Source organism: Muscardinus avellanarius, assembly GCF_963383645.1.
Source record: "Muscardinus avellanarius genome assembly, chromosome: 3".
NCBI lineage: Eukaryota > Metazoa > Chordata > Mammalia > Rodentia > Gliridae > Muscardinus > Muscardinus avellanarius.
The window spans coordinates 79,155,803-79,180,498 of NC_137788.1; the positions used below are offsets into that span (position 1 = coordinate 79,155,803).

The following is a 24,696-nucleotide window of genomic DNA, read 5'->3' on the forward strand; positions in this document are numbered from 1 at the left end:
TCAAATAAGTTCTTTTTTGAGGTACTGGTGATTCAACCCAGGGGCATTTTACCTCCAAGCTACACCCCAGCCCTATTTTTTATTCTTTATTTTGAAACAAGGTCTCACTAAGTTACAGAGGCCTCACATATTAGCTGAGGCTGACAGCAAACCTGCCATCTTCCTGTCTCAGCCTCCCAAGTAGTGGGATTACAAGCTTGCACCTCCACACCTGGGACCCTTCTCATTTCTTAAATATGACTACTATTAGCTTTTCTGGGCTTTCTTCTTCAGCCTCATAAATATCTTTTCTATATTCTCTATAATATCATTACCCCCATTATTCTATTGTGTTATTCCATCTTGGACCTTTTACCCTATATTAAGCAAATAACTGTTAGAAAACTATCATTTGGGAAGTATTGTTTCAACTCTTAACAATATAATGTGGGTATTATATGGTTTTAAGTAGGATAACCAAAATCCATCAGGTTGTTTTTTCTACACGATTTCTACAGTCACAGAGTTGTCTGATTGGGAAAGTATTATTTTTTGGGGGGACTTATGAATTGAGCCCAGGTCTCAGCTACTGAGCTATATTCTAGCCCTTAAAGAAGTATATTTTGAGACAGTGTCTTGCTAAGATGCCAGAGCTGTCCTCTATTTTGTGATGCTCCTGCTTTTCAGTTTCCTGAGTAGCTTGAACTATAGGCAAATGTTGCTGTCCTTAACTTTGCTTGGAGAGTTCTGTGTAGTCCTGTAAAATTTTGTTGTAAGAACTAAAAGAAAAATTGAGTTCTGGAAATGCAGTCACCCATAGCGCCTTTGTGGATCAATGCCCAGACTCAGCACAGATTGAAATAGAGCCAGTGGACAAGAAAGTGACTGCAGACTTGGCCTTTAGGCAATGCTAAGTTAAGTGTAGTTAGGAAATCATCCCATGTATCAGGGCATTTACTGAGATAAAGCTGTACAGAATATGGCAAAAATAACACTCTGGAGGCCACAGGCCAGGAGAGACATGCCATCTATATTTTTCCTGAGTTATGTCCCTGAATAATGTATCTCTTATGAAATTAAGACTTTTTCATTTGAAAAAAGTATAATAAGATATTCTTGAACCATTAGATAAAGATTCAACATTAAATCCCATAATATATTTTTGTGGGGATTTGCAATAACTTGATACTGTATATTGAGCGATATAATAATCTAGAGTACATGGAGCATAGTATGTTTGCAGAAAGCCTTTGATAATCACAGATGGGCAGTGAGAGCAACATAAACAAAATAAAAATTGTAGTAGTGTTTCCACCTACCAGGTTCCTTTATCTGGCCCAAGCTCACTAATCTGTAACCAATGTCTTTTATCCCTGGTCATTGAATGGGAAAATTGAGATGACAGTGAAATACCTTAAGTTTAGTGTTCATGATCCTTGAGTGCTCTTCCATCACCTGGGCCCTATCCTTTTCCAACTTCTCCATCAATGTTCTCACAGTCTCCTGATAATTCTTTTCTCTTAGTTCCATCATCTGCTGATTCTTCTCTAAAAGTTTTTCCATTTTTTCAGTTTGCCATGAAGATTCAGCATTGGCATTATCTAGTGCAGAGATAAAAATTAAAAGAAACTCATGTAGAATTATTAAATTGCCTCCTTTCTACCCAAACATTTTTTAGGGCTTTATAGAGAAAATACCTTGGAGCAATATATCTGTAGACATGACCATAAGCCTCTGGTATGGTTTTAATGCTCAGACATGCCTTCAGGAATGAAGACACATCTTTGCTGTTCTGACTATAGTTAAAAATCTAATGAGGCCCAGGGCTGAGAAGAGTTCGGTGATTACTCAGTGGGCTTTTATCAACAGAGAAGTCTGAGTGCATGCTTTTGTATTCATTCAAAAGTCTCACAAGTTAGCTGGGTGTGGTGGTGCACGCTTGTAATCCCTGCACTTGGAAGGCTTACAGGAGGATCACGCAGGTTCGAAGCCAGCTGTGCTGGCTTAAGAGACCCTTTTTCAGAATAAAAAAAAAAAAACATAGGTCTAGGTCTGGGAGTGTAGCCCAGAACTGAAGGGTTTCCAGGAAATTCAGTACCACCAAAAAAAAAAAAAAAGGTCTCACAACTATCAGCACTTTTTTTTTTAATCAGTGCCTAGGAGCCTCATCAGTGCCTAGAGACCATGCAGCGTTTACAGACTGATTTGAAGCTAATTGTTCTAGGCATTCTTGCACCCCTTTTTAATTTTAGTAGAAATAGAATTCATTGTTCATTCAGTAGTGATGCTCAATTGAGTCAAACACTTTGTTCAACTATCTAATATTTTCTATATTCCCAGCATGTGCTTTCCATACCAGAGGACAAGTAAATCCTAAAGTACTAGCATGGGAACATGTATGTCTACAAGTACAAAAGAGGAAGAGAAATCCCATTCTAAGAATACCACATAAGAATTCCTTAATTTGGAATGCATATGAATCACACTATTTATAATCTCTCTAGAGTAGTTGTATATGAATTGGTATGTAGCATCTAGTTAAAGGTCATTAAAATCACTAGTATTATATGTAATCATAAAAGGAATTGATTTAGTGGGTAACTCATTTACTTCTTTCTGCAACATCTTGAAAAGTTTATGGGCTCATGTACATGTAGGCATATAACACTGTCACATTCAAAGGAATGAAGCCCAAGTTCAATATCTGAAGCTTGGATCACTGCAATTGTGTCTTGGTAACAAGTTATGGGATAGAAAAGGTTTTATTCTGCATTATATATATATATATATAATATACATGATTGTTTTATTTCTCTATTTTGCATCTTCATATCCTGGATCTCATTCTGATATTTTCTTTGTTCTTCCATCATTTTCTCCTTGAAATGGTGTTCTTGTTCCTAAGGAAGGAAAGAGGATAATTAAAGTGGCATGCATAAAATAAATGCACAGAAATTGCTTTATAATTACCAAGTACTTTTCCCTTTTATCTCTTAAATTTACCCTTTAGTGGATTTTGAAACTCTGTTGAACTTCCTCCTCCCTCACCTTCCATCATGCCACTTCCTGTTTAGGCTCTATGCTTCCTATTAATTGTTCTAGCTGAATTTCCAGAACAATTAACTTAGCTGGAACAATTAATACAATCAGTATTCTCTGTCTTCAGAAGAGTTTTATTCAAATATATCGTCTCTGAGACATTATTGCCTTGGAATTCTTCCTTGGTATCCATAAACCAACACAGAACACAATATGTGTGCAGTTGTTATACTTTTCCCTTCAGCCATCAACTCATATGATTTGGATTTTCATCTCAGAATCATAGCCAATGAGAATGTTTTAACATGATGCTGAGAAACAGGGAAATTGCATGACCATGAAATTCAGTGTGAACCCCCATAGTTTTATTGCCAAAAGTAAGAGAAAACTTAAAAAATTAGATCATCAGTTGTCCAGAGTATATTTTTAGGTTAACATCAAGAACCTCGATAAATTTGGAGTAGGGCCCTGAACACATGAAGGTACTAGCAGCCTCAGTGTCTAACCTGTGTATGTTTGAGTGAGTAGTGGGTTAGAGAATCTTATGATCATCTGGGTGCTTATGATAATATTGCAGGCACCTGGGGGGAAAAATCATCATGGACTCCACTACGAAAGATAGGCTAGAGAGTTTTCTATGATATATGGCACAAAATAGTTCCTTATCTTTTCTGAAATTATGATATTAGAGTAGTTTCTGTGCCATTAAAAGATATTATAGCAATCTAGAGCATGTAAAGCACTTGGTACATGCTGGGTAATTAATGGCTACTATATATTGAGTGATATCATAATTTGGATTCCATGGAGTATAATGTTTGTAAAAGGCCTTTAGCAATGACTGAGTATGTTTGATAGAACCACGAAAAAAATGTAATGAAGTTCTGCACAAAATGTTTACCTGAACCAAGTGCACGAACTGTATCAAGTGTTTTTTATTTTTAATTTATGGCCATGTGGTTAAAGTATTGAGATAACAAAATACCTGAAGCTTGAAATTCAGAATCTTTTCTTGATCTGCTATTAAGTGAACTCTTTCCTGATTCATCTTCTCAATCATTTGTTTCATTTCCTCCTGATGATTCTTTTCCTTCTGTTCAATCATTTTCTTAGAGTTTTCAAATTCACCCAAAATATTTGCTATAGTCTGTGCAGATTCAGCTTTCATATGATCCACTGAGGAAGCAAAGGAAGAAATATATTATGTAGGATTACTGTGCAGGTTACCATGTAAACTTTTGTCATCCTCCAACATTTATTTTTTTATATTTCTATTGAATAAATGTAATTCCCTGAGACATATATTTTCTTTTCAGGGATCATATTGCCGTAGATATATTCTATCAAAGTCAGACAGACATGCTTTATGGAGTGAAAATACCTCTAATATTTTGTAGTAAAGATTCAAGGTCAGTTAGGACTAAAGATAAGTAGGAGTTAACTGCAAAGTTTCTATAGAGGGGGATGGATAAGCCTCCTCTTAAATACATCCTTCAACAGAGGTCAACTGTTTCTGCAATCAGTGTCCAAATGTCTAACATTTTCAAAAGTCAATGCAGCCTACACCTAGTGGCTAATGGTACATTCTCTGAACACCTGAAATTAGACCCATCTCCATGACATTAGTGGCTACTGAAGACTTCCCTTAAATGCAGCAGCATTTGATTATTTATTTACCTTTGATATTGGGGATTGAACTCAGGGTCATTTTATTATCAAGTTACATAAATAGCCTTTTCAAAAATATTTATTTTGAAACAAGATCTACATAAGTTGTTAAGGCTGGTATTAAACTTGAAATCATGCTGTTTCAGCCTCCCAAGTACCAGAATTACAGGTGTGAGCCACTATGTCCAGCTGTACATATTCTATTAACCATTGGCATGGTGCCCAAAGACTCTATTATCTCCCAGAAACCATCCTAGAGCACACACACGCCTTTAAGAGGGTGGGTTTCCAGAGTCTGCAAGTATGACATAGATGAAGAGGAAAAAGTCTACCTGAATAGGAGCTGTTTGATGGTTTTTCCATTGTAAAATGTATCTCAGCTACACAATTTACAATACATGTAGTGGAAAACATGGGTAATTTCACATATGGGATCCAGTAAATGTTATATTAATCACTTCAAATGCAGGTAAGCATGAATGAATAATTGTGGTTGGTAACAGATTGAAATCACAAATTAAATTTCAGCTTTGGTATCTCTGTGTCTCAACAGAAGTACAAGTTTCATAATTTTAAGTGGAGAGTAGTAGCAATTCTCTCACTCTGATATTCTAAAGTCATCCTTGAACTTGTATTCTCACTAACATGAGGGAGTAGGAGAAGAGGCCCCCTTTCTAGGAGTTCTTATGCTGTAGCTATTAAGGGAGAAATAATACTTGTTTCTTGGTGTCTTTTCTCCACATTCTGAATCTCTTCCTGAAGTTTTCTGTTCTCTTCTATGAACCCATCTTTAAGCAATTTTTCCTGTTCCTAAGAAGGAAAGAGAATACTGAATCTGGTACAGAAAAAAATAACATATTAAGTCCATTGCATAATTTCAACATTGCTTCTTTTAAACTTCCAAATATTCCTCAGGAGCTTTGAAATTTGTTCTGTTCTCCTCCTTTCTATCATCCCTCCTTTCTCTTATCTTCTGTCCTTGTTAAAAAAAATTTTAGGGTAAGAATAACATTTTGGAATAATCCCTGAAATTTCTTTTCCTAAAATTCCACCTTGGGATTCAGAGTCCATATGGAATTTAGTCACTACATTTGTCACATATTTTTGTTTCAGCTGTCACTTTATAATGTGCATTTTCCCTGTATAGTTGCCCGTCTTATATGTGGGCTATACATATGTAGACTCTACAAAATATTATTAATAATAATCTTTTTTAAAAAGTTTTCTTTACTAAAAATATTCAGACTTTTTCTTGTCATTATTTCCTAAGCAATAGAGTATAACAATTTTTATATTATATTTATGTTGTATTAGGTATTATAAGTAACCTATAGATGATTTTAAAATATACAGGACAATGTGTCTAGGTTATATACAAATATTTTGTTGTCATATGTGTCATATGTGAAGAACTTGAACATCAACAGATCTGCCTACCCATGGCATTCTTGGAACTAATTTCCCAGAGATATTGAGGGGCAACTGTAAATATTTGATAGGAATGGTTGAAATTTAATGGACATTAGTTAATGTGAATCTTGAAATCAGGGGAGATATCTGATAAGGGAAATTATATAAGCCTCCTAAATTTTAGAGGGTGTAATAATTAGTAGATTGGGAAGGTCTGTGGCCCATCAGACATTTCTGGGCTGACATCTACCTGAACATCTGCCTGGAGCAGGGCTGGAGAACAGGAAGGTACTGGAAGCCTGCACGTTTAACCAATGTGCTAAGTGATTATATGTCAACCAACTTACAAACGAGCCTCAAGAGATAAAGTCTCATATGATGTGACAAAATCACTATTTTTTTAGGCTAGGTATGTCCATAAGATATAAGCTTCTATAAAATTGACTTAAAACTTCTCACATAATGTCCTCATTCTCATTTAACATGAGAATATAATGGTTCCTCTCCTGTGAAACAAATTTTCAATCAGAGATTGCCTACAAAGTACTTATGCAAAGTCTGTCAAGTTTATTGTTTCATGGTGATTTAACAAAATGAATATCATAGAGTTTATTCTACTATCCACTGTGAAAGAGAGAGAGAAGTAGAAAGAGAGAGAGAATGTAAAAAGGTATTAAACCCTCTGAACTAATATAACTAACATAATAAAAACCTCCAGCTTTTAAAAATTCTTTTTTTTTAAACAGAATTTCACTGCTTTGTTGTGAGTCTTGCTAAATTGCTGAAGTTAGTCTAAAACCTGCAACTTTTCTGTCTCAGCCTTCAAAGCATTGGATTACAGGTGTTAGCCATCATGCCTAGATCACAACTAGTTTTTAATAACCAGAGCTGATCAAGGGCAGACACAACAGGAAATGAAACGTCTTCTACAGTGTGCAGGCTAGAAAGTTCCATATTCTTTATGTGATGCTTAAACTCTGCACTGTGGTTTTTAACTCAGGAGAGTGAACGATAAAACAAAGACACTGGAATACCTGAAGCTTAAGAGCTAGAGTCCTCTCTTGCTCTGCAATTAACTGGGCCCGATCCCTCTCCATCTTCTCAGTCAGCTGTCTCACATGTTCTTGATAGCTCTTTTCTTTCTGTTCCATCATCTGCTCATTCTTCTTCTGTGCTTCTTCAAGCAGTTTTGCAGAAGCCTCTGCAGATTCAGCTTTTTTACGTTCCACTGAGGAGAAAAAAGAGGAATTAAAAAAGGTATGTAGGCTTGTAGTGTGTTATGGAGTTATGTTAGTGTCTCCTGAAAATTCTCATTTTGATCCTCTCTCTCTCTCTCTCTCACTCTCTCTCTCTCTCCCTCCCTCCCTCCCTCCCTCCCTCCCTCCCTCCTGCCCTCACTCCCATATGAGGGGACAGAGAGAAAGCAGCCATTTTTAAACCAGGAAAAAGATCCTCAGAAAGAACATGACCATGCTGGAGCTCTGATCTTGGACTTTTAGCTTCCAAAACTGTAAGAAATTGTTTCTTTTGTTATGACAACGAACCATGTCATTCTGTTACAACAGTGCAAACTGAAAAGGATGAAATGTTATCTCCTTCCTTTTACACTTGTTATTGTTGCTAGTTGATAATGGATATCTCCTAGGTCAATTTTTCTTATAAGGGTAACTGTAATGTCAGTTGCAGCAGTCCCCCCTCGGCATATGCGAGTGTGAGAAAAGCTTGTATTTAATTGGCAAGGCCTCACAGAGCCTAGCCCCAAGGAGGAGACATCATCTCTGGCAAAAATACTCCCTGCTCTTAGATTTCTACACTAATAAGCTCCAATGATGTAAAACAGGATCCCAAGAATTAGGACTGTGGAAGAAGTTGAGTCCATGAAAGATAAATTTTCTAGTAAAATATGTGAGCCTTCAGAATTTCTCTATATTGTTCCAGTTGTAATAAAGGGCAGTCAGAATTTAGGGGCTGCAAAATTCCTCTTGGCAGGCAGGTCCTTTGATCTAAAGATTAGCTCCCAGCACCTCTCTGCCAGCTAGGGAGGCTGTAACCTACCGTTGGTCCCAAAGAGATGTAAAACTGTCCCTGGAATCTGGGCCATTTGTTTCCCTCTTAAGAGATGCTAATAAGCTCTTCTCTGGTCTTAACTTAGCAAAAGCCTACCATTTGTGACTCAGCAGCAGGACAGTAAAAAACCCAAAAGTCTGCTTCAAGATTATGCATTAAAGAACAATTATAGAAACCCAATCACCTGTGTTATAATGTTTTTGCCCTGTCCACTAACTCTAATATAAGTATTGCCTTATAGGGGATGGCAGAGCAGACAGGACTGGACAAATCCTCAACGCAACCCTATGGATCTTGATAAAGGAGGGCCTGGACTAAGCCCTAGAGACAAAAGACTCTGGAAGGATCAAAGGAGATCCTAGAAGACTGAGTTTCCCCAAAACAGACTTTGGGTGTGACCCCCGCCTTTACAGACACCTGTCTGTCTGGGCGCCTTTCTGGACTCCAGACCTTGCTCCCTAGGGCTCACCTGTGAGGCCAGAAACCTGATTCCAATGACAAAGGGCAAGGGGGCTGATTTTAGTCACCCAGTCCCATATGAATCTTAAACTGTGATGCAATGGATCTTCTTTTATCCTGTTTATCTTGTTTACACTTAATGCCTCACTATTGTCCTTTGGTGCTTACATGGGGTATAGTGTATAAGTACTGGTGATGGAAATTAAAACATTGTCAATTGCACAGAAGGCAGTTGTCAGCATCATTTCTTCAGATTCCTCTCTCCCAGGTCCCCGGGAATGAAACCCCACACTTTCCAGGGCTTGAAGGAGCTCTTACTTGCTAAGGGGGAGGAGTCACAGCAGGTATTAACCCTTGCAGGACCGCAACGGAAGCCCTTGCCCACCTTTCCAAGAATCTTGGTCCTGAGCGGACTCAGTCCCAGATTTATTGTCCCCAGGACTTGAGCAAGTTTGTCGCAGTCAGTGATTGTAAATGTTGCACCCAAAAGTGACCTTAGGAGCTATGATCATTTTTCTATTTATGTCCTAGATTAATAATCATTGTTTTTAATCCAGATGCATAAACTTTCCAGAGACTTTGAGATGGAGTCTCTTGGGTCCCTCCTTACCTTCAATCTCCTTTTCCTTTTCTGTTAGAGTCTGGTCTGTCTGAAGGATTGTATTAGACACAGCCTCCTTAGACTTCAGATATGTCTGTAGTATTTCTTCAGCCTAAGAGTCCAGAGAACAGAGCAGTATGAAAGGTTGTGAGCATCCATTCCTTTCTGTCTCCCCACTATCTTTTCCTCTAGGCAGGCTCCTCTTGGTCCTGGTGTGCCTGATGATCAAGATTCCCTGTCACAGGAATGGCCTCATGCTCTAGGCTGGACAGAAAGAGTCCCCACTAAACAGTCCTTCATAGGAGACTGACACTGGGGAAAAGTGCTTTCTGCAAATGAGATCAAGGATAAGCGAGTTTAGAATTGCTGGAGCTCCTGTCGCTATATGTGAGCTTGCTAGAATAGACAATTGCTATTGCTCTCCACTTAAAAGCATGACACTTGTACTTTTGCTGAAACTCAGACTTGTCTAAGATGAACCTTAGGAGATGACAATCTGTTCTCTGCAAGGAGATAGCAGTCAGAGAGATAAGGATACAGGCAGCAACCCAGGGGAGGATGGGACTGGAGGAAAAGCAACAACAGAGGAGCAGGGACTTTGCTTGAACATTTGTATCTAGCTCTACTTAAACCAGTCTGTGGCTGAATTAACAAATGAGCACTTAAACACAGACAGTGGTTTATGTGTTTTGCAACATCAAATGTCCAGTTGTACTAGTTTGCTACCCTAATGATTATCTCAAATAAAAGTTTAATTTAAAAGTGAATTTAATACACTGTCTTTGATGTACCTAGGAATATCAGGCTACTTATACCTTTTTATGCAATAAAAGATTGAATGCTATGTAGAGAAAAAGGCACATTTCTGGGGTGACATTTGGCTCATGGTCAAATTGGTGTTTCAAGGAGCACTCAGCTGCTTCCCAGAATCCCCAGATAAATCTTGCTTACCTGTACCCCCTTTCTAGGTTCTTCATAGTACTTTTCCTTCAGACTTTGCATCTCCTTCATAAAGAGGCAGTAACCTCCTGCCTTAGAATAAGTCCCCTGCTTCACTGCTTCTTCCAGAGGACTAAAGATATCCAGAAGTAATGCCTGGCAACGGTTTAATGATGTTTCCCGATTCTTTTTGCAAATGTCATCCCACCTTTTATCCAGCTGAGTCTTCAATGTAGAAATTAAAAATAAAAACAATACCCAAGAAAAAATGTTAGCAAGGCATCAGAGATTTGGGAAGTGCTTACGAAGCTCAATGTCCCTAAGAACCTAAGAGAAATCTAAGAAGAACTTTCTGTCCTCTGGACATGGAGGTAGTTGTCACCATTTTAAAAGCTAGTAAGTATTTCTTCCTTAAAATAAAAACAAATTCCATTTCCTAGCAATATTTTGTCATCCATAACACCAATCCATGAAAACATTAAAAAAATTACCGCTAATTCCTTTTGAAAAAGATGGTCAACATCTTTGAAGGAACTCCTGATGAAAATTTCTATGGCCTCCCTCTCACAGGTCCTGTGCAGGTCCAGAAGCTCCTGGAGGGTGTCCGTGGGCAGCTGCACTCTCTCTCCCATCTGCTGGTCATAGTGGGTAGTGGCCTTCTGTATTGCAGCCAAGTTCTCTATCTGGGCCAAGGTCAAGACTGCATTTTCCATGCAGGGTAGATTGCCACTGCTGATGGCATTGACGTAGGTCACCACCAGGCTCTCTAGACCTACAAAGAGGGAAAGATATTTATTATAAGTAGGGTGATGAAAAGTCTCCAATTCTCCATTCTGTATAATTCTGAGCTTTTCTATTAACAATCATTTACCTCATAAGTGGCATGGCATAAACATCAGTGGGAAGCCCACTACAATGCAGTATCAGCCATTTCTTAGATCTATAAAAAAGAACCTTTTCCTGAAAGAAAACCTGTGTATACCTCTGTGCAACTATGGTAGTGCATCCCTATTCTAGATAAAGTGAACCAAGTCTATTGCATGTTTGAATTTACTTGATCCCCACATACTTTTAGAATGTAAACTTCTCTCACTTATGTTTAACAATTATCTATACCATTCCCCTTGATAAATGTTGTTCAATATTTGTCAAACAAATAATTGTATATCAAACAGAAGTAATCCTCACTATGGTTCATTATAGCTCAGAGTTGTCCAATAGGATGTTTTCAGATGAATGAGTTTTTCTACATCTCTCTTTTCCATTTTGGGCCATAATGAGTAGCTTTTGAACACTTAAAATAAGGGTATATAATCTAAATTTTAAATTTCTTTGACTGTAATTAATTGCTATTTAAATATCCACACACATATATATTAGCTATGGAACTGAACAGCCAAAGTCAGACTTCTGTTGATAATATTAAAAATACAGTTTCTTAACCTTGGCCTTCACTATCTTTTTCCATCTAAGAAATGTGACAAATAAAAGCATTAGGTCTATGATTAAATCACAAAAGATTTAATATGAATAATGGTAGAACTTGTACTTCTCAAAGATGAAGTCAATTGAATGTTTTATCCTCTTTTCTTCTACAATGAACAGAACTTGAAATGAGACTCACGAGGTCCATTGACCTTGATGCCTCCGGGTAGTGTTTTAGTTTCTGAATAGTTGAGGATGTGTAGACAGAATTCTTCCACTTGTTGCAAAAAATCAGGATCCAGCTCATCCTCATGCAGGGTGTTGAGCCGGACAAGCTTCTTCCAGTCAGTGGGTGGGTAGAGGACAAAGCATTTCTTCTTTGGAAAGAACTTCCGAATACAGAGTCGTGGCTGGTTATATTTTTCCTGTTCTTCAGTGGAGCCTGGGGAAATTAAAACAAACAAACAAATAACAACAGCGACAAAAAAACAAAGGGAGGAAATGGTCATATCTGATAGAGTGTTAACGTGTTATTGAAAAATTCTTGAAATAAATATCCCTTCTATTTCATATCCTTTGATGACTTGCAGCTTTACAAAACCTAAGAAGGAGGATGAAAGCAACCTACTGGTGTACAGAAAAAAGAAAAGCAAATAATCTGTGCCTGGAACAAGAACATAATGCAATTAAAGGAGACTCTGTTAAGACAGATACCAGATACTGAGCAAGACTTCCTTGTTAGGAATAGCCTGCTGTGTACAAATAGGAAACTATGTATGTAAACTCTCACATAGGGATAATTTTTGATAGTTTATCTATTCTATTTTCTATTCTATTTCCAATCATTGAGCCCTTTACCTTGTTTTAGCTTCAAGGAATTCTCCAGGTACTCATCTGCTGTGAGTGGATGCCCATCTATTTCCAGCTTCAGGGTGACATCTCTGAGCGTCCACACAAAGTCTGGGAAGAAGCTCACAAAGTCAGCTGAATCTTCAACCTCATTCTCCTCAGGTGAGGAATGGGCTCTGATTCGCTTGGTCAGCTCGGTCACATATCTGAGGAGTTAAGGAAAGGCGGCAAATGGACAGGATTCATCATCTTATATTAGTTCCATATTTTTCCACACTTCATGTGTTCTTGTTCTTAGGCTACATGTCAAGTCTCTAGTAGGCACATGAACCTTTCTTTCATACTCAAGTTATTTTTATGTTTTTTCTTTTTGTGCTGGATTTACCAGGATTTTGAGTCAGGCAGCTCTCTTAGTAGTTCAGTCTTCTTACTGCCTTTGGTCCTGCTCTGGATCACAAAAAGGATACTGTAGTTGGTCCATGGCCTGCTGGTTGATGGTTCCCATGCTATTGTACACAAAGGTGCTGCTCAGAAGTATTGCCAGTGCAAAGATCCAGCAGTCATTCTGGTTGTCTCCCTGGAAATCAGAAAATATTTACCTTTGTATCATATTTTAATTTTATGTTGCTTTCCAGTTTAGCAGTGGTAAAATTATGCACACATAATTAATTTTCTGGGCTAATATGGCAGATGTACATGGTTATTAAGACCTATAAAGGAATTCAAATCCAAACAAAATTATTATTTTGTATTATGTGGACTTTGTATTATATTGTGTGTCATATGGACTTTGAAAACACATTTGATTAATGTTTTTGGTTTGCACTGATTCTTCAGGAATCTCTTATAATCATTGGTACATAACTGCAAAACAAACCATCAAGTTTGTTAAGCATTCTTGGCCTTAATAACGAATTAAATGTAAATATTTCTCTATTTTTGTAGCAGAATAAGAATATAAGATTTTAATACTTAGTGCTATGTTACTGAGAAAATATTTAATAATATACTATATATGCATAATTAAATATGTAATGCAATAGTATTATACAAATATAGAACTCGTACATTATTTTTCAGATGAGTAAACTATGGCTCAAAATTCGAATAATTTTTGATGGCTACTGAGTTTGTGATAGTGTTTACTATTAAATACAAAGGCATGCAATTTCAAAAACATTTCCTTAAATAAATTTTCTGCAGAACAGGACCCATGATATTTAGTTTGTTTTTTCTACCTTTACGTATGTGCTGTTACATGTTGGCTTATGAATTGTTGCTAATAGTTTTTTAAGACTGTCTTTTGACCACTTTACTCTACTTCTAGGATTCTGACTTATGAATATTTTCCTCACTGCTTGTTGCTCAACTTAGTACCACAACATGTAAGCTAAGAAGAAATACTTTATATAATCTGTGAGATCTTAAAAAACAAACTAAGTGGTATGGAGAATGTTAAGGGATGAGGGGCTTTATCCAAATTAGAATCCTCTTTGTTCACCTTCTCTATGTCTCCCAGACCCTCGGTATCAAGCAGAACTAGTGTGTGGCCTGGCTTCTTGGGATGAGGCACACACCACATCCAGATTCCTTTGGTGTGAGACTGCACAGTGGATCCCATAGAGAAGCCTGTAAAGCATAGAAGAGATATTACAGGTGGCACTTTTGCAGGTAGTTCTGAATATTGAGATAAAAGAATCCACAAGGTTCAAAGAGATGTCTAAAACTATATCCAGTATTGTTATTAGTTATAATCATAGAAATAAAGAATTTAAAATATATAACAGAGGAAAAATTGAACATAGTTTCAAGTTAAAAAATAATAAAGTTGAAATAGAAACTACCTCAAAATAAGGGCCATACATGAAAAACCCACAGCCAACATTACACTTAATGTAAATGATTGAAATATTTACTTCTAAGATCAGAAACAAGAAAAGGATGTCCATTGTGTCACTTTTGTTCCATAGGGTGCTGGAATTCCTATATAGAGTTAATAGGCAAGAACAATATATAGAAACAATCTAAATAGGGATGGAACAAGTAAAGTTATCTCTGTTAAAAATGAAATGATCTTTTATGTAACCTGCAATATTCTACAAAACACTGTTAGGTGTAAAGTGAGCCCAGCATCATTATAGCATACAAAATCAGTATGCAGAATTTATTTTATTTCTATGATTGGTTGGATGTCTGTACACTAACAATGACCAATCTGAATAGAAAATTAAGAAAATAATTTTATTTAACATAGCATCAAGATAATAAACTATTTAGCAATAAATTTAGTCGAGGAAGTGAATATGTTTGATGAAAAGTATAAGCTGGGACTTTGAGGAAGATGGCAACTGAGGGAAGCAGTACATCTCAGTCCTGCTGACACCATGCCTTTTATTGTGAAAATAGCATATTGACAAGAGAAAAAAAAATAGCCAAAAATTTGAGCACAGCAATAAGAAATTAAAAGGTTCTGGAAACAAAGCTAGGAGACAGAATAGAGGACAGAAAAGTACCCTGCCTGCCTCCAACAACATCTGTGGCTTCAGGAGCCACCAAAGCACCATGTTGCCTAACCATGCTGGACAGAACTGCTGGCACTCTGGCCTCCAGAGACCCTCAGCCAAAAAGCCAAGGACTTGATGCAAAGTAAGTGGCTGCTGCTCACCCAATTATAAGCAGTCAGTTCCTTGTTTTATCCTCCACAGAGATACTACTGCCTGTACCCCCTGCTAGAATCTGCTGCAGTGGTGGACAAAGTCACCTCATTTTCCAGAGATCCAGAGTGGCATTCAAAAATAGCACAAGTGAATTAGCCATTCCCATTGAGACCACTCAGAATGGCTGTAGGGAAGCATGTAGCAAGTGATAGACTCACAAGATCTGATACATTGCAGTTCACCCTGATGAAGGTGGGGATAGAGTCTGCTGTAGGACTCAGCAGAGGCATGGATTCACTAATGCCCATGGCTAATCGGGCAAAGAGGCCTATAGTCCCCAGGGCACAGTACCCTATTAGGGCCTCTGGGAACCATCAGAGACCACCCAATCTGTTGATCAGGGTAAAGTCAGACCAACCCAGCCTTATCTGTGGAGAACATGGACTCCTACATATACACTGTGTCTGGTCCCAGTGGCACTCACCACTGTGTGTGTGTGTGTGTGTGTGTGTGTGTGTGTGTGTGTGTGTGAGAGAGAGAGAGAGAGAGAGAGAGAGAGAGAGAGAGAGAGAGAGAAAACACAGACTCAGAGTCTATGGAAAGAGTGGATACCCATGCTTACACTAGATTCAACTCCAGTGATAGTAGCTACCTGAATAGACAGAGATTCTAGGGGATGGTCCTTGTAGAGAGTTCATAGACCCAGGCTTGCAGCAGAGAGTCACACGTAGGACTCAGCAGTAGCACAGATAGTGAGAAACACAAGGCCAGGGTTCCAGTTATTGAAGGAGACGAAAAAAAGTAACTAAATACTGATATAATTGGTATAGGTTATAGAGCAAATAAGAGAGTTTGGAACATGCTCAAGAATCTAATATAGAATGTAAACATTAAGCGGCCGAAAGAATCCACACAGACCCAGGAAGACTGGAGAGGGCAAGTCTGCTCAGTATTCATATATTTGTAGGGTTTTTTTTCTGGGGTGGGGGGCGGAATGTGTGTTTATTTGCTCTCTTCACCATACTTTTGTAGGCTTCTTCCCATTCATATCTACTCTCTTCACTCAGTTTCTATTTTTGTCCTTTTTTTTTCTTTGTCTTGTATTAAATCCATCTTTATTATTATACCTAAATAATCTACACTGGTTACGAGAATCCTCCTGGAAATTCACTGCCTCTAATCTCTACTATATATTACTTTACTACACTCAAACTTTCATTCTACGCAATCCTATCTCCACTTTGCCCTATTATTGCATTTACTATTCCTGCATGTTCCTCCTCACTTAACCTTCAGCACTGTGTACAACACAACTTGCCCTTGTATATACCAGCTAAAACCTATGGAATGAGAGAAAGCTATCAAAAGAAAACAAAAACACAAACTTAAGAAACTTGAAAGCATGAGAAAGAAGAATATCAAGGAAGAAATTCCTTTATTCACGGTTTCATTAGTTTCTGCTCTGATCTTAATTCTTTTCTGCTTTTTACAGGTTTTGGATTCTTTTTTGTTTTTCCAAGAGTTTATTAGATTGCATATTTGGGATCTTTATTTTTTATGTAGGTATCCATAACTACAAACTATCCTATTGGAACTTCCTTCAAAGTGTCCCAGAGATTCTAGTATGTTGTATGTCTAGTCTCATTTTATTTTAAGGATTTCTTAATTTATTCCCTGATATAGTCTATTACCATATAATATTAAAAGTATATTTAATGTCTATATGTTTCTATATTTTGTGTAGTTTTTGTTAGTGTTGATTTTTATATTAGTTAGCTTTTCATCACTTTGACTAAAATATGCCATGTGAACAACTTAGAGGAGAAAAGTTTACTTTAGTTCATGCTTTTAAAGATCTCAGTCTAGCCAGGCATGATGGCACATGCTTATAATCCCCACGCTTGGGAGGCTGAGACAGGAGGATCACACAGGTTCGAAGCCAGCCTCAGCTACTTAGTGAGGCTCTAGCAACTCAGTGAGAACCTGCTTCCAAATAAAATATAAAATAGGTATGAGAGTGTAGCCCAGAGGTAGAAATCCCCTGGGTTCCATTCCTGGTACCACACACACAAAAAAAAATTAAAGATCTCAATCCATAGAAAAGCACATGGCTCTGAGCCCAAGATGAGGCAGAAAATTATGGTAGAAGAGAGCAAGACAGAGGAAAACTGCTAAGCTCATGGAAGCCAGGAAGCAGAGAGAGAGGGGGAGAGAGAAAGAGGGAGGAGTAGGTTAGGGACCTTTCAGTTACCTACTTACTGCAACTAAATCTCATCTCCCAGAAGTCCATTAAGGTGGATTAATCCACTGGGGGGATCAGAGCCCTCATGATGTAATCATCACCTAACTACCCACTCTTACCCCAAGCCATGCTACATTGTAGATCAAGATTGCAACATGTGGACTTTTGAGGAACATTGAAGATTGAAATCATAACAATTTCTAATTTCATCTCATTGTGATCTGATCAGATGCAGAAAATTACATTGATTTTTTTGGTTTTGTATTTGCTAAGACTTGCTTTGTGTACTAAAATTGTACCCAGCTGTTGTTGGATGCAATATTTTACAAACGTCTGTTAGGTTCATTTTATTTCTACATTTTTAGATCTGAAGAGTTTTTACTGTGTTTATGTCTGGATGATCTATGTTTGGGTGAGAAGGTGAATGGAGGTTTCCCAATATTATTGTACTGATCTTATCTATTAGTCAAGCTTTCAACTTAAAATTTCATTTGATTTATTGAGTCTTTGATTTCCAAGAGTTTTGTTTGGTTCATTTTTAGCATTGTGTATCATTTTATTAAGTGCTCTTTTGCACCCATATTTTCTTAGTTTATTTCTTATATCTTTTTTTTCAGGTTTGTAAAATAACTATTTTTTAAAATAATAGCTGCATTACAGAAAACAAAACCACAAGAAGGAAAGAAAAATATTATCCAGTCACAAGCAGCCTATTTAGCTGTGACCTTCCAATTTCTGTGTATACATGCAGAAAATCCCCGTTGGCATGTTCAAAATAACCAAGGCTATAGTGCACAAGTCAGTCTGTTAGAAAAATCTTGTAATTCTGCCTTTCTTGGGGGCAAAAATTTCACTGAAGACAGAAATAGTGACAGGCCTTTAGATAGACATATTGGCAGTTATGATTAAAATACTGCATTCCCCTAATGATCAATTTTAAATGAGACATAAAGCCAGACTATACAAATCATGTTTCTAAGAGATTTATCAGATTTCTACTACTTAAAGTATATAGTTTATAAAAATATTTGCTGAAACTTAGTAAAATATTTCCATATAAATGTTGCTTAAGAAATTATATCTGAAATCAAATCTCTAAGATTTGGTTTAAAAGAGATGTTATAATTCTCTAGTAATTTGAATTTTAAAACTTATAAGTGGTAAGAAGGAGAGCTCTTTTATTAATAGCTCTATATTGGAAGACGGTTTTAGACATTCTTACCAGAGGTTTCTATGTGAATTTTTGGTAAAAACTTTTGTTCAGTGTGCACAGAGTTTATATTTATTTCCTAACACCTTAGCTTCATAGATGTCCTGAGGTGAGAATGTATGATAAAAAATAGAGCTAGTGAATTAGCCAACTTGTAAATACCTTTTTGTTATTATTGTTAAGAAAGATGCATCTTTGACTTGGAATTATAATACCTCTGAGCAGTGTGTATCAGGACCTGCTCAACAGGTTGGCAGCAGAGGGGCAAAAGAAAAGACTCTGGAGAGAAGGGAGCAAATGTTTCTCAGATTTACTTTTTTTTTTTTTTTTTTTTTGCGGTACTGGAGATGGAACCCAGGGGCATTCTACCTCCGACTGACACCCCCAGCCCTATTTTTATTCTTTGTTTTGAAACAGGGTCTCACTAAGTTGCTGAGGGCCTCATTAAGTAACTGAGGATATATATCTTCGATCCTGCATGATCCTCCTGTCTCAGCCTCCAAAGTACTGGGATTACAAGCATGTAGCAACACGCCCAGCTTCAGATTTACATTTTGATATGAGCCACTGGTGTGCATTTTCTGTGCTGTCCCATTGTAAAATCTTAATTCACTGGGAACATGCTTTTCTACGTACTTTTAAAATGCATTAATCATTTTAACAATCAAGCTTCTAAAATTTGTTGAAATTTAGCCATGCATGGTGCCACACGCTTGTAATCCCCACGCTTGGGAGGCGGAGACAAGAAGATCGCACAGGTTTGAAGCCAGCCTTGCTGGCTTAGGAGACCCTGTTTCCAAATTTAAAAAGTAAAAAATAGGTCTGGGAGTGTAGCTCAGAAGTAGAAGGGTTTCCAGGAACCCCAATACCACACACACACACACACACACACACACACACACACACACACACATCTTTGAAATTTCATTTACTTCAATATCTATTAATTCAATTATGGGGGAACTTTTACAAACTTTGGAAGGCATCTTGTTGGCTGGTTTGCTCAAGTTTCCTGAGGACCTATATTTTTACATCTATTAAGATGGATTTCTCTTCCTCCTTTATTTGAGGGCCTATTAGGAAAAGATTATTAGGAACCTTTTCCTAATAATCCCTGGACTGGGGGTATATCTTAGGTCTAACACATCTAATCACCATAATAAAAGTATCGAGCTAAACCATCATAACCATTTTGAGAGGAGAGAGTAACAAAGATTAACAGTCATAATTAAAGCAAGCAAACAATATGTCACTATATGCTATAAAGTTATTTGTAGTGGTATTTTTGTTATAGTAACAAAAGAAAAGAATGAGTGAGAAAAATGTAGAATATACTGAAAATATTAAGAAATAATAATAGTGTGCTACATTGAATTTTAGGAAGAGAGAATAGTTAAAAAAATAAAGATTAAAAAAAAGAGAGGGGAGTGTAAGTCATGCAGGATTATTAGCTAGCCTTCTCATCTATGCAACCTGTAGACTAAGCTAGAGTAACCTGTACTAAGTTACAGTCTCACCCTTCTTTCCTAGAGCTCAGTTCATGAGTTGGAAGAAATATGTGAGAAATGTCAAAATAACCTCAAGATTCTTCTGGGTGTGGGGGAGGTGTTTGGGTCCCATGGTAGGCTGTTACAGAAACACCAGTTTCCAGTCAACCTTGATCTATCCCAGCATCTTTGCCCTGCCAACAGACACCCTCTTTGAGTTCAGACTGCCTATATCAAATGAGTTAGTGTGTGAACAGAAGCGAGACTCTAACAGGGAAGTGAGACTCTAACAGGGAACTTCTTGGCTCAGGCTCTTTTCCACTCTGTAGACCAGTGCACAGGTAGCTCTCGCTCCTGTAGCCAAGAACTTCCCTGTTAGAGTCTCACTTCTGTTCACACACTCACTCATGGCATGGGCCACGAGTTCACTTTACAGAGCCAGTGAAAAGTAAAACATAAGTGACTGATCTTGGGTCCTCAGAAAGATTATACCAAGAACAAGACAAAAAATATTAAAACAAGGGAGCAAAATATAAAAACAAAGGCACACTGCAAGAATTTTTATCTGCTAAAACAGTGCAAAGAAAGGCTCTTTGATTTTGCTATACTATGGATTAAACCCAGAGGCATTCTTCCTCAGAGCTATACCACAGCTCTATTTTATTTTTCATTTGGAAACAGGGTCTCACTAAGTTTTGAGAGTCTTGCTAAGTTGCTTAGGTGGGCCTCGAACTTGTGGTTTTTCTGTCTCAGCCTCCCATGTACTGGAATTACAGGTGTGTATCCTTGGTTTTCACCTGTTACCAGCTCTATACATTGCCTACAAGCATTTTCCTACAGTCTACATACCTAAACATGGCACTGCCAAACTATATTTTTAATTTAGTCTTGGGGATATAATACAGAAATATGAGTTCCCCTTATTTACCACTTTTCCAACCTAAATGTAAATTTTAAATGGTCTCAAAACTAAATTTTTATTAGAAAAGAAGGAAAGAAAGAAAGAAAGAAAGAAAGAAAGAAAGAAAGAAAGAAAGAAAGAAAGAAAGAGCTGGGTGCAATGGTCCATACCTGTAATCACAGTACGTGGGAGACTAAGACAGGAGGTAGCAGGTTTTAGAAGCAAGGTCTCAGCAATTTAGTGAGACCCTCTTTCAAAATAAAAATAATATAAGGCTGGATATATAGCTTGGAGATATAAAGACCCTAGGTACAATCCCAGAAAAAAACTGTATAGGAATTAAATGCAACTAGGTTGAACTTTCCAGCCAGCTCTCTGATAATGTCAAGCTATCTGATTTGAATAACCATCACAAGAGTTAAAATTTAAAAAATTTTTGTGTATTAAAGCACATTTTTAACAGAAAAATTCAACAAAAAAATTAAAAATGTGTTTGATATATGTTATGGATTAGATATAGAATATACCCTGAAGAGCACATGTATTAATGCTCAGAGTTGATGTGATTGAATTATTAGGGTTCTAATCTCATCAGTGGATGAATCCATTGGAATGGATTATTGGGTGGTAACCTAGAGGTTGTGGCTGGCTGAGGTGGTCGCTGAGGGTTCGGCCTGAGGTACTGTGCATGCATCCTTGAATCCCTTTTACTAGCTTTCTTGCTTCCAGCCTCTGTGATGAGAGAGTCGAGCCCTTGTACTCTTTCTGCTGCCTGAACCATGTCCTGATTTCTGCAGAAGTCACCTAGCTTAACATGGATGAATTTCTGATATCTCCATTACAATTAATTATAAGTTAATTATTTTTATTATTGCCCTCCCCCTTTTAGAAAAGAAACAATTTGTGTTTTCAGAAAGAAATCTAAGGCTTTGTGAGACCAGTTAATGAGCTGACTTTTTATCTCCTAGGGCGGAATGAAGACAAAATGCCCAGCCATGAGTGGAAGGTCATCTTTCAATATTCATCCTTATCTCTGAATAACTCTTCCCAGTTCCCATACTGGGTATTGACAACATGGATGGACACAGGGGAGCATAGAGCTTTGCTGGTGGCACTCACCCTTTTCCTTCCCAGACAGCTTGTTCATCAGGTAGGATTTGCCCGTGCGGTAGAGGCCCACCATTGACACAACCACCACTGGCTGTGTGATGGACGACAGGATCTTCAGAGCTTTCTGGTTGACCATCAGTTGCCCTTTAATATTCTCAATCAGGCACACTGGGCCTGGCATGTGGATCTCTGAAGCCATATTCCTGATGTTCCCTGGTCTGCAAAGAAAGAAGTAGAATGAATTAAAATTTCTAGTCTTTTGCACCAAGAGGGTACAGACTTAAGACTCATCAGAAGTACTGAAGTTTTGTATGTGTCATTAGGGGAATCAGATTATATCTGAATCATTTTACAAGGTAATAGAAGTATCATCAATGTAGTTGATTTTAAAAATGTTATTATGGTAAAAAGTTACCAACGTTCAACTACTCTCACAATTCTAATCTTCCATTTAATTCATCAAAGGAAAATTTCTTTTTAGGTTCTTATTTAAAAATTCACATTAGAAGCTGGGTGTGATGGCGCATGCTTGTAATCCCAGCATTTGGGAGGCTGAGACCTGGAGGATCGCGGTTCTCAGACAGCCTCAGCTACTTAGTGAGGCCCTCTGCAAATCAGTGAGACCCGGTTTCAAAACAGAGAATAAAAAATAGGGCAGGGGGTGTAGCTTGGAGGTCAAATGCCCCTGGGATCCATCCCCAGACCCGGAAAATAAATAAATAAATAAATAAATAAATAAATAAATAAATAAAAATTCACATTACGCCGGGTCTGATGGTGCATGCTTGTAATCCCTGCGCTTGGGAGGCGGAGACAGGAGGAGTGAGCAGGTTTGAAGCTAGCTAAGTGGGTTAAGAGACCCTGTTTACAAATAAAATATAAAATAGGTCTGGGAGTGTAGCCTGGAAGTAGAAGGGTTCCATCCCCAGTACCACCAATAAAGGTTCCGTCCCCAGTAACACACACACACACACACACACACACACACACACACACACACACACATTCACATTAGGCATCAAATTAAAAATAGAATTTAGAAAATGTTTTTAAAAGTTTTATTAAAAATTTAGCCGGGCGTGGTGGCACACACTTGTAATCTCCGCGCTTGGGAGGTGGAGACAGGAGGATGGCTCTTGTTCAAAGCCAGCTTTGCTGGCTTATGAGACCCTGTTTCCAAATAAAAAATATAAATAGGTCTGAGAGTGTAGCCCGGAGGTAGAAGGGTTTCCAGGAACCCCAGTGCCACCAAAAAAAAAAAAAAAAAAGTTCTATTAAAAATTTAAAAAATAAAACAAAATTTATTCTTACAATTTTCTACATTATTTTAAAAATTATATATAAACATATTTATGTGCTAGTGTGAGGTTTTAATACATAAATTAAAAAAGAAATATGAAATCTGAGAGTGATAGTATATGGTTGTAATCCCAGGACATGGGAGGCAGAGACCAGAGGATTACAAGTTTAGGCCAGCCTTATTAACACCTTAGTGAGGTCCTCAGCAACTTAGTGAGACCATGTTTCAAAATAAAAAAAAGAGTGCTAAGCATGTAGCTTAGAGGTAGAATACCTGTGGGTTCATTTCTCAGTACTAGTAAATAGAAATAAGTAAATAAATATGAGTAAAGAAGACAATATGAATTCTCCAAAACTTGATATCTCTCTAGCCACTGATTCTAAAGATATTGAGGCCAGTGAAATACTGGACAATAAATTCAGGAGATGACTGTTTAAACTGCCAGTGAATTTCAAGAGCTTAAAATGAACAACTGAATGAATTAAAATGCACAATTCAGGCTATAGATAAAAAACTTAATAAAGAACTAGAGATTTAAAGGAAAAACCAAATAGAAATATTGCCTTTACCATCTCCTACTCCATTAAGATGTATGACCACAATGCGCCAATAAAATATTTAAAACAAAGAAGGTAGATAAAAATGTCATCGGGCGCTTTACCAACAGACAAGATGAAGTGTAGGAAAGAACACTAGGGCTTAAAGACACTTAGAATCCCCCAAGTAGACATGACCAAAAATGACCTGTCTATGATATTACAGTTAAACTCTGGAGGGTACAGAAGAAAGAAAGTGTATTAAACCTGAAAGAGAGAAATGTCAAGTCACATTCACAGGGAAACCCATCTGAATAACAGTAGATTTCATAATTGAATATCTATAGGCTGTAAGGGCATGGAATGATGTATCCTGTGAGTAAAAAGAAACTGCCAACCTGGATTACTATAGCCAGCAAATTATCATTCAGAATGGAAGCAGAAATAAACACCTTCCAAGATAGGCCTGAACTAAGAAAAGTCATCACAACTAAATTGCAAAGAGAAACAATTAGCATGAGAAAATATAAACCTCAATAAAAGAGTAGATAAGCAAATTAGGATTAGGGAAAAATAATTCGAACTATATCTATATAGCATAGAAAAAGGGAACACAGATTATCTAAAACAACCAGAAGAAAAACAACAGTAACAATTACAGACAGACTGGGGTCTTCAAATATGCTAAGTATAAGACTCATGTCACCAGCAAAAATATACACAGATTAAAAAATGATTTTCTAAGCAAATGAAATCTAAAAGCAAGAAGAACTATCTATACATAAGTCTGAGGACTTCTGGGAAGATGGCGACCAAG

General features: G+C 37.4%; 1 protein-coding gene across 1 annotated transcript in view; it reads right to left on the reverse strand.

Annotated features, from left to right (window-relative positions):
• LOC308260141 (guanylate-binding protein 1-like) overlaps positions 1-22,242 on the reverse strand; it is a gene marked incomplete at both ends in the record, with an annotated part of 42,766 nt that extends 20,524 nt beyond the window's left edge. Inside the window, 11 exons of the mRNA XM_080691462.1 lie at positions 1,393-1,580; positions 5,403-5,496; positions 7,131-7,324; positions 9,233-9,335; positions 10,175-10,387; positions 10,654-10,934; positions 11,787-12,029; positions 12,446-12,642; positions 12,904-13,013; positions 13,938-14,065; positions 22,053-22,242. Of these exons, the coding sequence (XP_080547588.1) occupies positions 1,393-1,580; positions 5,403-5,496; positions 7,131-7,324; positions 9,233-9,335; positions 10,175-10,387; positions 10,654-10,934; positions 11,787-12,029; positions 12,446-12,642; positions 12,904-13,013; positions 13,938-14,065; positions 22,053-22,242 (1,941 nt within the window). The remainder of the gene's footprint in view (positions 1-1,392; positions 1,581-5,402; positions 5,497-7,130; positions 7,325-9,232; positions 9,336-10,174; positions 10,388-10,653; positions 10,935-11,786; positions 12,030-12,445; positions 12,643-12,903; positions 13,014-13,937; positions 14,066-22,052) is intronic.
• Between the last annotated feature and the right edge of the window lie 2,454 nt (positions 22,243-24,696).